Below are 11,775 nucleotides of genomic sequence, written 5' to 3' on the forward strand. Positions count from 1 at the left end.
GAGCAAGCAAATGAGGCGAAATTTGAGTGGAAATCCGGCAAAGTAGAGGGGAAAACGATTTGCCAAAAGAGGGAGCTGCAAATGCCCCAGAATTGGAGAGCTAGAATTTAGTGAGTGGGGAACGTCCCAATTCCTAAAGAAGCCTTTGCCCCGCTACCAGCAGCCTTGCTTTCTCCTAGCCAATAAGCCTCATAGGACTTAATGGCCACTGTCATTGTGTGTGTGTGCAGTGGTGGGAGCAGAGGGGGTCAGGAAATATGACCCAAGTTTGTCCAGTCCAACCCAGTCTTGGGACGGGCGGGGCAGACTGGAAGGGAAGCTGCTGTACGGAGCTGGGGCTTCTGAGAGATAGTGATGGAATAAGAGGGCCTGCCCCAAATCTGGCACCAGTATATGCTCTCGGTTCACCATTCAACTACCTACCCTGACTGTGCAGCATAGGTGTGTCTCTATTGGCTGCAGAGCCTGAATTTCTCCTCTGCCAGGACACACACATTTGAAGGAGAACTAGGCACCTCAGCCACCAGCATCACCATGAAACACACCGCACGTGGTCCTGCAGGCTGGCTGGGAGGATCAGCTCATTAGAACACCTGCTGGAGCCTGACCCAGTCCTGCCATACTCCAAATGGGGCCAGCATCATAGAGGTTACCTCTGCTCTCAGACCTGACCACCTCCACGGGAAAACTGGACAGATCCATGAAATAAAAACCCCTCTAGCAGTTGAAATTAGGAACTAGACAGGAAAACAGATTAATGGTAAACAATGCTAAAGATACCCATCACTAGATAAAATCTTTTTTTTCTTTTTTTTTCTTTGTTTATGGGCCACATCTGGTGGTGCCCCAGGCTCTTTTCTCAGGGATTACTCCTGGTGGACTCGGGGGACCATATGGAGCTCAGGTCAGCTGTGTGCAAGGCAAGCACATTACCTGCTGTACTATTACTCTGGTCCTCATATACTTTCTTCACATTTATCACATGCCACGCATGTCTGTTGCATCCTCTACCATTTAGGTGTGCTTATTATTTCCAGATGCTGAAGTTCAGAGCTACAGAGTGATTTACCAAGGTCATATGGCATGAACGTACCCAAAAATCTCTGTTTACTTTGCTCAAGAGGTTCTAACAGGCACAGGATAAGAAGTTCTATTGGGCAATGGCTCTAGTGGTGCTTTTATCCGTATTTTACACCTCAGTGGTGAGGACATAACCAGAGAAGGGAACTTCCTGAGAGACCATTTGGAGCCTGATCCAGATCAACTTTAGATTCTGGGATGTGGGCAAGAAGCCCAAGGGCTAGTGAGCACCCAGACAGGCCCCTTCTCCTGCTGAGATCCAGTTTCAGGCAGAAAGACGAGAAAGCTGTGCAGAGCTCTGCAAATGAGTCCAGGGGAGTATCTGCTCCTTGTCTCTACAAGGACAACCACTGAAATGAAATATAAGTGGCAAATAACACTGTGTTCCCTCAAGGATACAACCTAAAGATGGGACAGATGAAAAAGCATGATACTGAGACAGTAGATCCCCCTCATAAACCTCGTATGTTGCAATCTTGTTTCGTGTTTCAGCAACTTTTCAATGTCCAGTCCAGTGCTGTGAAGGATCCATCCTTACTCTCCTGCACTTTACTTCCCCCGACTTCTTTATCATGAACCTGCAGATTTGTGGCTTTTGATCACCTCCATCCATTTTCTCCTACCTGCACCCTGTCCCCCTTCTCTGTATGAATTTAAGCTTTCTTTCTTTTAGATTTCACATATGAGGACATCTTAAATCTTCATCCTTCTGTCCCGGACTTATTTCAGTGTGATGCCTTTGAGGCCCAACCGTGTAGTCACAAATGGCATGGTTCTCCTTTTTTATGGTTGCATAATATTCACTTGTGTGTGTGTGTGTGTATCTATCATATTTGTCTATTGTAAATAATGCAGCAGTGAATATGGCATTGTGGTTACTTTTTCTAGGATAGTGATTTTCTTTTCCTTTTAGTGTGTGTGTGTGTGTGTGTGTGTGTGTGTGTGTGTGTGTACAGGGGGCATACCTTGCTATGTTGCTATGTTTGGGACTTTCTCCTGGCTCTGTGTTCAGAAATCACTCCTGGGGGCCGGGGCGATAGTACAGTGGGTAGGGCATTTGCCTTGTACTCGGTCGATCCGGGTTCAATCCCCGGCATCCCATATGGTCCCCCAAGCACTGCCAGGAGTAATTCCTGAGTGCAGAGCCAGCAGTAACCCCTAGGCATCGCTGGGTGTGATCCAAAAAGTGAAAAAAAGAAAGAAAGAAATAATCACTCCTGGTGGTGTTCAGGAGACCATGTGGGACGCTGGGAATTGAGTTTGGGTTGACCACATGCAAGGTAAGTACCTTTCTGGCTGTACTATCTCTCAAGAAAATAAGCAAAATAAATGTAGTTAAGAACAGTAATGAGGGCTGGAGCGATAGTACAGCAGGTAAGGCATTTGCCTTGCACGCGGCCGATCCGGGTTCGATCCCTGGCCTCCCATATTGTCCCCTGAGCACCACCAAGACTAACAATTCCTGAGTGGAAAGCCAGGAGTAAATCCTGAGCATCATCAGGTTTGACAAAAAAAAAGCCAAAAATCAATGAACCCAGCTCCATGCTGGGTCCTTGTGCCATTTCTGTCCCAGTGGTAAGTCACAGCTCAGATGCCCTCTGACCTCTGCCTGCCTTTCCTCCTGCTTGACCCTGCAGGTAACCTATCTCTCTGGGCACCTCCCCTGCCACCCACAGTGCTGCAGGAAACTGGCCCAGTGGCTGTGGAATGGATTCTCTGTGGGAGGGGATTAGGCTCAGCTCCCTGCCCTGAAACTTTCCTCTTAGAGGAGGGGGAGCCCCTCAGGGCAGGGCTGGTGCCCAGGAGGAAGCTTGGTGCCTGCCCTGTCCTTCCTGGGAGGGGGGCGAAAGGGGAAGAGAGAAACCCAGGCTGGGTTGTGGGTCTGAGTCAGCTGCACCCTCAGAATGGAACCAGCACATCCAGGCTTTAGGCGACTTCCCTTTTCTTCCGCTGAACCCGATGGGCTGCGCCATTGTGCTGTGGCCCCAATTAGTCTTTCACTTCCCTCAGTCCAGGTCTGACTTGGTGGAGCCCGCCCAGAGGGCAGAGCTACATATCTGGAGGAGGAAAACAAGACAGGGGACAAGGAGCCCCTTGGGGCGCTGAGCGAGGATGGGGCTGGCAGGCCCGGTGCTTACTATATGGCCCTTCCGAGGACACCTGCTTCCCATTTTCCCTTTTGTAATGTCCAGCCCCAGCCAGAGGCTGGAGGCCCGAGGGGGGAGGGGGCCTGGAACAGACATGCCTCTTTTGGGTGGGGAGAAGGCACAATTTCCCTGCCAAAGGCCGGGGTTGCACGGCAATGGGGACAAGTCTGCCTGGGTGACTCAGGCAAGCGACTTCATCACTTTAGGCCGCTATCTTCTTTCTTTTCTTTTTTATTTTGTGTTTCTTTCTTCTTTCTTTCTTTCTTTCTTTCTTTCTTTCTTTCTTTCTTTCTCTCTCTCCTTTTTCTTTCTTTCTCTCTTTTCTCTCTCTCTCTCTTCTCTCTCTGCCTCGGTCTCTCTCAAGCCTCTATGTTCTGACCTGCAAAGTGGGGATGGGGACAAGGTCTGCCCGTTGCTGAGTTTGCGAGGCGTTGCGCGCGGGCCACAATGAACTCGGGGGCGTGGTGGGGGTGGAGCTTGGGAGGCCCCGCCCCTCCCCGCGGCCCCGCCCGCCCCCGGCCCCTTCCTCGGGCCCGGACGGCCGCGCGGTGATGGTCCGGGCCGGCCTCGGCGGGCAGCCGCGCTACCGCGCCATGTCCGCCTGCTGGTTCCGGCGCCGCTTCCTGCCGGGGGGTCCGGTGCCCGCGCCGCGCCCGCCGAGGCCGCGCGCCAGCCCCGTGCCCTATCGGCGGCCCCGCTTCCTGCGCGGCGCGGACGCTGCCCTCGGCCCGGGCGCCCGGCCCGTGCACAGCCCTGCGCGGGGCCGCGCGCTGCCCTGGAACGCAGGCTACGCCGAGTGAGTGCCCACCCGGGGCGAGCCCCCCGCGACCCTCCGCACAGCCGGCCCCGGGGATTACCCGCCCCGGGGGCCCTGGGCCAGCCGGCCGTGCAGCTGCCGCCCCCGCCCTCAGCCGTGGACGCACCGCGTTTGCCCTCACTTCTTTACCCCTCCCGTTTCCCCTGTGCCTCTTCTTGGGGTCTCCAACAGCCTCCCTGAGGGCATGGGGTCGGGAAGCACGTACTCCCCCGTCGCCCGGGAGAGCAGGGACTGAGTCTGGGCAGAGCTCCGTGCCCTCACCATCCTATGCACCGGGCTGTTGGCCGCTGCTGTCGGGTCAGGAATTGTGATTGGGATGGGGTCGGGGGGCACTGGCAAGAGTTAGATCTCTCCAGCTTGCCTGCCCTTACCTTCCATTCCGGCAGGTAGCAGGGGCTGGGCAGAGTTTTGCTTGCGGGCAGAGTTTTGCTCAAGCAAAACTCTTTTTGTTTTAGGGCCTCAACTGGCCCTACCTGTTGAGGTAGCCTGGATCAGAGGTTACCTGGATCTGCACCCAGTCATTACTCCTGGCTCCTGCTTGGGGGACCATATGGGATGCCAGGGATTGAACCTGGGTTGGTTGTGTGCAAGGCAAATGTCCTTCCCATTGTACCATTGCTCTGCCCCTTATCAGGTCTTTATCCTGGTGTGGGTTAGGGATGATATGGGGAACCCAGCCCTGACTCTACCCTCAGGATCATCAATGCAGAGAAATCCGAGTTCAATGAAGACCAGGCTTCCTGTGGGAAGCTGTGCATACGAAGATGTGACTTTGGGACTGAAGAGGACCAGGAGTGGCTGAACTTGTGCCCAGAGGAGGTGAGCACAGCCAGGCCCAAGCCCTTGGAGCGAGTGAGGCTCTGTCCAGGGGCCAGGCTGAGGGTCTTGTCCTGCTGTCCCTGCTCTGTGCAGGGACAGTTGGGGAAGCCTGGAAGAGCCTGACACTCAGCCCTTCCCATCCAGTTCCTGAATGGCTACTACTGGGCCCTGTTTGATGGGCATGGTGGTCCGGCTGCAGCCATCCTGGCTGCCAACACCCTGCATTCCTGCCTGCGCCGGCAGCTGGAGGCCATAGTAGATGGTCTGGTGGCCACTCAACCTCCCATGCACCTCAGTGGCCACTGTGTCTGCCAGAGTGATCCCCAATTTGTGGAGGAAAAGGGCATTAGGGCAGAAGACTTGGTGATCGGGGCTCTGGAGAACGCCTTCCAGGAATGCGTGAGTGTGTGTGGTGGGGGGAGGGACCTTAGAGCTCTGGGTGGTGGGGTATCCTGCACACAGTGGAGATCACCTGGTCTTTAGACTGAGAGGACAAGATTGAGTCATTGTCCTAATCACACCTTCTCCATTTACCTAGCACGTACATTGTCCCGGAGTTGGGTTTCCCTTCCGCCACGTTTTGAGTAAAACTTCCCTCTTTGCAAGAAACACCTATGTCAGGGCTGGAGCGATAGCACAGCGGATAGGGCATTTGCCTTGCACACGGCCGACCCGGGTTCGATTCCCAGCATCCCATATGGTCCCCTGAGCACCGTCAGGAGTAATTCTGAGTGCAGAGCCAGGAGTAACCCCTGTGCATCGCCGGGTGTGACCCAAAAAGAAAAAAAGATAGAAACACCTATGTCAACTCCTGACCTTCTGGGGTCATGGCTAGATTTTGCTGGGACTGCCAGGTTTGCAGGTAGAAAGTGAACTGTAGGTGGGGATGGGGGACAGTGGTTGGTGGCAAGGAAGCATCAGCTAAAGCAGCTTCGGTTTGCCCCAGGATGAGGTGATCGGGCGGGAGCTGGAAGCATCAGGCCAGGTGGGCGGCTGCACAGCCCTGGTGGCTGTGTTCCTGCAGGGAAAGCTCTACGTGGCCAATGCCGGGGATAGCAGGTGAGTGAGCCCTGGCCGGAGGGGAGATGCGGGTGGCAACTGGGCAGTGCTGCCACTCAGGCCCCAGATGGGCCTGGAAAGGGAGGGATGGGAATGGGCAGGATTGACCAGCTGAGTCAGGGTTTTGAATCTAAGGGTGGACATCAGATGCCAGGACGGGCTGAGCCTGAAAGGCCCATGACTGCTGGCCCTGGACATGGGATTGGCTTGGGGAGAGTGTGTTCCTGATGGGTGGAGGGATTGGCAGGCTAGGGGCAAGGGTGGAGACTACGCCACAGGTCTCTCCCTCCTCCCCGACCCCATCCAGGGCCATCCTGGTGCGGAGAGAGGAGGTACGGCCTCTGAGCTCAGAGTTCACCCCTGAGATTGAGCGACAGCGTATCCAGCACCTGGTAGGCACCCTGGGCAGAGGGAAGGTGTGACCCCAATTCCTGGGTCTGAGGGCTACCAGAGGATGTCTGATCTGAGCACCATCTCCCCAAATCAGGCCTTTGTCTATCCCGAACTTTTGGCTGGTGAGTTCACTCGACTGGAGTTCCCTCGGAGGCTGAAGGCAGATGATTTGGGGCAGAAGGTTTTGTTCCGGGATTACCACATGAGTGGCTGGTGAGCATGGCGGGGGTGCATTGCCTGTTAACAGTGGGGAGGGAGAATGCAAGGGTCTAGCCCGTGGCCAAGGACAGTTCTCTCTGACCTGGGCAGGGTAGGTAATGTGTCAGGAGAGTTGAGGTGGGGGTTAGGGCCTGGGTTGATGTGAAGTTTGCCCCTGGTAGGAGCTACAAGTGTGTGGAGAAGTCGGATCTCAAGTACCCACTGATTCAAGGACAGGGGAGGCAGGTCAGTGAATGTCCCCCTCTAAGAGTTCCTCTCCAGTTACCCCTCCAAGAAGTGGGAATCCCTTTGTTCCTTATTGGGGGTCTGTGGCTGGGTTCTGGACTTCGCTCCAAGACCAAACGATGGTTTTTCCTTAACTCATGCCTCCCAAGCTGACCTATGTTCTTTGCTTATGCATTTGCTACACTGCTAACTGTCACCTCATACTCCCTTGTCCCCCAGTCTCGGTTACTGGGAACACTGGCAGTTTCCCGGGGCCTGGGAGACCATCAGCTCAGAGTCCTGGACACAAACATCCAGTTGAAGCCCTTCTTGCTGTCTGTCCCACAGGTAAAGGGGCAGTAGCCCACTCAGCTTCCATCTGCCCAGGTGGGCAAGTGAAGCTGGTGGGAGCACTGAGCATCCTCAGGCTTGACTTGTAGGTGACGGTGCTCGATGTGGACCAGCTGGAGCTGCAGGAGGACGACGTGGTCATCATGGCAACTGATGGGCTCTGGGATGTCCTGTCCAATGAGCAGGTGGCACAGCTGGTGCGGAACTTTCTCCCTGGCAACCAAGAGGACCCGCACAGGTACTTTGCTGCCGGGAACCGTCCTGGGCCTAGGCTGATGTTAGAAACACTAAGTAGTAGATTTGGAGTGAGTCTGGCTTGGAAGGTGGCCAGAATCTGGGTGGGCTCAGACTTCTTGGAGTGACTGTCAGTCCTAAAGTCTCTGGGTCTGGACCCCCGTGGTCCAGCATATGGTTCTTCGAGGCTTGTAGCTTGCCTGGCCCCTCAGATGGTATTGCTTATTCCCCTAAGTATCCAGCCCTGTGCCGTGAGTTCTCCCGAAGTAAGGGCTGGCCTTGCTTCTGCACTGCCCCAGGAGTGCATCTGAGGGATGTCTCAACAGGTTCTCAGAGATGGCCCAAATGCTGATACACAAGACCCAGGGGAAGGATGACGGTCTCACGGGGGAAGGCCAGGTGTCCTACGATGATGTCTCTGTGTTCGTGATTCCCTTGCACCACCAGGGCCATGGGAGCCTTGGCCACTGAAGATCCAGATAACGCTTCCCAGCAGCACTCCAGGGCCAGCTGCACGGTGGGCATCCCTGTACCCTGAACAGTAGAACCCCCCCCCCCCCCACACACACACACACTGACACATGAGCAGACCCTGATGGTCCTGCTCCCAGATAGCATAGGGCTCTCATGTTACTACCTCCATCCCCCCATTCCAAGAGAATTGATGAGCAGGAAATATGGAGAGACCAGCCCAACTCCCAGCTTGGACAGAAGAGAGTGACGTCCATCATAAAATCCATCTTGATTTTAAGGCCCTCAGAATCCTTAACAACTCACTCAAATAGGAACCCTCCCAGTCTAAGAATATTGACCAAGGAGGGGCAGAGGTGTTCGGAAGTCTCCAGGCAATGGGTTATCAGGGTTTTTCCTCCCTGGCCCTCAGAGCCAGGCAAGGTGCCTTTGGGAAGCTGTGGGAGCCTCCTTCATTAGACCAGGGCCACCTCATCTCCTGCTCTGCTCCCCTCTGCCTCCAGCACTGCACTGTGGGGCTCTGTGGGTCTCAAGCTGGGGGAAAACAGGAGGGGCAAGAGGAGGCGGCAGAATGGAGATTCCCTTATTTCTGCTTCCTGGTCCCTGCCCTGCTCTAGGGTGATATCCACACTGTGCCTTTGTTTTGCTTCCTCATTACCTCCCTATTATTAAATCTGTGTGCAGAAGAGCCCTTGTGAGTCCTTTGGTTTTGGTTTTGGGTCACACCCCGTGGTGCTCAGGGATCATGCCTGGCAGGCTCAGCAGATTATATGGGGACTGGGGATCAAACCTGTGTAGGCTACATGCAAGGCAGTGAGTTCCTGTACAGTTTACTGTTACACTAGTTTTGGGGTCCACACCCCGCAGTGCTCAGGGATTATTCCTGGCTTTGTACTCAGGAGCAACCCTGGTGGTGCTTGGGAGACCCTAAGGGATACCAGTGATTCAGCCGGGGTCTGGGAGGTGAGGCCTGTAGTGTCTGTCTAGTCTCTACTTTTTTCCCCTTTTGGTCTTTGGGCCACACCCAACGGTGCTCAGGGTTTACTCCTGGCTCTGCACTCAGGAATATACTCCTGGCAGTGCTCAGGGACCAGATGGGATTCCAGAGATTGTACCTAGGTTGGCTGTGTGCAAGGGAAGAGTTCTACCCCACTCCACTATTGCTCTGGCCCCATGATCCCTACAATTCTTTTTGCTCTTATCTTCCAAGATCAGTTGGCACCGCCTCAGCAGGTCTCGTATACACAGGACTACTTTCTCAGTGGTCTCCCTAAGTTCCTAGCATGGGATGAACTCCAGTGAGAACCTTTGTCCAGGGTACAGAGGTTTCTATCACATGAGCTCTAGAGTTAAGATACCAGGACTGGCTTAGTTTAGTGTTTTAGGGAATGGAGGGGTTCACAATGACAGTGATCTGGAGACAGTGTGGTGCCAAGGATCAAACCTGGGCCTCTCACATACACTAAAGTCTGAACTCCAGCCCTAGTTTCTTAATTAAATTTTGTCATTAAACTTAGCTGGGGGCTGGAGCGATAGCACAGCGGGTAGGGAGTTTGCCTTGCACGCGGCCGGCCCGGCTGACTGGCGTTCAATTCCTCCGCCCGTCTCGGAGAGCCCGGCAAGCTACCGAGAGTATCTCGCCCTCAAGGCAAAGCCTGGCAAGCCACCCGTGATGTATTCGATATGCCAAACACAGTAACAAGTGTCACAATGGAGACGTTACTGGGCCCACTTGAGCAAATCGATGAACAACGGGAGTGACAGTGACGGTGACAGACTTAGCTGGAAATAAATCAGTTGGGGCTTTGGCTTCACAATTTCATCTCTACAAAACTTTTATCATCTAGCACTTGTCAAGACTGCTTAGGAAGCTGTCTTGTTGAATTGCAGGGCACAGCCTCCCCGACTACTACTATAGTTTCAAAGTGAGATAGTTTTTTAATTTTTTTTTGGGGGGGGGTCAGGGGCTCACCTGGTGCTGCTCAGGGGACTATATGTGGTGTGGAGGATCAAACTGGGATCACCTACACGTAAGATGAGTGCTCAGCCCTTGTACTTTCTCTCTGGCCTGAGATGAACTAGGTCAACTCTTTTACGGCAGCTCAAAACCCAGTATTGCGTGCAGCCTGGAAGGAGAGGGCCAGTGGCTCAAGAAGTAGTGAAATCTGCGTATTTAACTCTTGGGTGAAGTTTAGAGACCCTCTTTCCTGTCCATTTTGATTTTGTGTTTTTTGCCACACATGGTTGTGCTCAGGGCTTATTCCTGGCTTTCCATCTAGGGATCACTCCTGGCAGATTTGAGGGACCTTATGTGGTGCCAGGAACCGAACCCGAGTTGGCCACATGCAAGGCAAACATCCTAACTGATGTACTATTGTTTCAGCCCTGCCCATTTAACTTTCATAGGGTCTACTGGTAATGCTCTGCCTGTAAGTGTGGTCTTATGGTTAATGAGTGGGCCTGATGGTGCTGGCTATCAGGCTGTATACCAGGGCTATCCCCACTGGAGGTTGGGGTTATAGGTCAGGGCTCACACATGTGAGGCATGTGCTGCGCTAAATTAAGCTTTATCCCTACCATCCAACCCACTTTATACTCTCATTTCCTATGTTTTCCAGGGAAGAAACGGGGGAAACCTGAAATTTCTGACTTTTAAGAGTCATAATCCAGTCCACCAATTCTGTGCCCCGTCAGATTCTGGCAAACTGTGGGTTGGTTCCAGGAGCCTGGGCAGCTTTTCCAGGTCTAGGTCTAGTTAGGCAGCTGGTAAAAGCCTACAGGGGCTTTACTTCCTCTTTTCTCAGCAGTGCCTCTTCTCCCCCACCCAGCCAAGTGTGGGCACATCCTGCGCGGCAGCATCCTATGTGTGCCTCTTCACACTCCCCCGTCAACTGCGGAAACAGCTTGCCTCCACAGCATACTTGCTTTGCTTCTGCCGCAGCTCAGTAACTACTTATTCCTCACAGACAGAAGCCTGGGAGTGGGCAGAGTGGGTCTGTTAGCAGTGAGCAAGCCGTAATAGGAGTTCAGCTGCACAGCAGGCATATGGACCCGTGTCTGCTGCAGCAGGCGCTCCTACCATGTGGTGAGTTGAAAGGGTTTCTCCTCCCCCAGCAGTCTTGTCATGAGTACCTATGATTAGCTTGCCACTCAAGAACTGGGTTTCCCCTCCACTGCTGTGCAGAGGGCAGAGAGCCCTGGGCAGACCTCCAAGAACTGGGGCAAAATGGCAGACCCATGGTTGTCTTCTCTGGTTCAGAAAGGACCCGGCAAGACTCACAGCTGGAGAGAGCTCAGTGTACCAGGCTTGATTCCCGTGTACTACAAGCAAGATGTGATTTTCTAAACTTACAGGCACAACCCAGGAACAGAAAGCAGACCCTGCAGCTCTAGTTAGCAATTCAACAGCCTAACAATGGGTTACCCAGCAATTGGTCAAGCTGCGTACCAGATCTGGTAGAGTCTCAAAAACAAGAGGCACCATTATCTTGCCTCCAGATAACCAGGGTTAAACAGAATAAGCCTTAATCCAGCTAGAGGCTATCAGTCTGACCAAAGATAAAAGGCAAGGAAACCTTGATAGGTAGCAGATGTAGTCTTTGAAGTCCACACACTCATTTCTTTTTTGGGGGAGTACACACCCAGCGATGCTCAGGGTTACTACCGGCTATGCACTCAGGAATTACCCCGATGGTGCTAAGGTGATCACATGGGATGCTGGGGATTCAATTTGGGTCAGACACATGCAAGGCAAGCACCCTACCTGCTAAACTTTAACTCTGGCTGGTCCTGTGAGTGCTTTATTGAAGCCAGGTGTTGAGTAGACTCGGGCTGCTGTATTCTGAGGGCTGGGTCTAGGGCTTCCTTCCACCAGCCCAGACCTTACTAGAAACAATCAGGCAGTCCCAGGGAACCCAACAATCCACCCCTACAGCATTACCAGTGTGAGCCAACAAGACTAGTAAGAGAAACCCCTATCCC

The 11,775-nt window shown here is 53.6% G+C and overlaps 1 protein-coding gene across 2 annotated transcripts; it reads left to right on the forward strand.

Moving 5' to 3' along the window:
- The first annotated feature begins 3,803 nt into the window (after positions 1-3,803).
- Positions 3,804-8,480, forward strand: PPM1M (protein phosphatase, Mg2+/Mn2+ dependent 1M). Of its 2 annotated transcripts, none has more exons than XM_056129448.1 (10): positions 3,804-4,023; positions 4,740-4,863; positions 5,008-5,262; positions 5,810-5,922; positions 6,230-6,314; positions 6,410-6,528; positions 6,696-6,759; positions 6,979-7,086; positions 7,179-7,327; positions 7,650-8,480. In XM_056129448.1, exons 1-10 carry the CDS (start codon positions 3,821-3,823, stop codon positions 7,792-7,794), a joined length of 1,365 nt encoding a protein of 454 aa, XP_055985423.1. In that variant the 5' UTR covers positions 3,804-3,820; the 3' UTR covers positions 7,795-8,480. The 2 variants fall into 2 exon arrangements, with proteins under 2 accessions (XP_055985423.1, XP_055985424.1); XM_056129449.1 differs by having other exon boundaries at positions 4,005-4,023; positions 4,754-4,863.
- Positions 8,481-11,775: the final 3,295 nt, after the last annotated feature.

This window comes from Sorex fumeus, unplaced genomic scaffold, assembly GCF_029834395.1.
Source record: "Sorex fumeus unplaced genomic scaffold, SorFum_2.1 ptg000072l, whole genome shotgun sequence".
NCBI lineage: Eukaryota > Metazoa > Chordata > Mammalia > Eulipotyphla > Soricidae > Sorex > Sorex fumeus.

Coding starts and splice junctions, on each gene's coding strand:
- PPM1M (XM_056129448.1), top strand. CDS start 3,821: ATGTCCGCCTGCTGGTTCCGGCGCCGCTTCCTGCCGGGGGGTCCGGTG. Junction 4,024..4,739: donor TGGAACGCAGGCTACGCCGA/GTGAGTGCCCAC, acceptor CTCTACCCTCAG/GATCATCAATGCAGAGAAAT. Junction 6,529..6,695: donor GATTACCACATGAGTGGCTG/GTGAGCATGGCG, acceptor TGCCCCTGGTAG/GAGCTACAAGTGTGTGGAGA.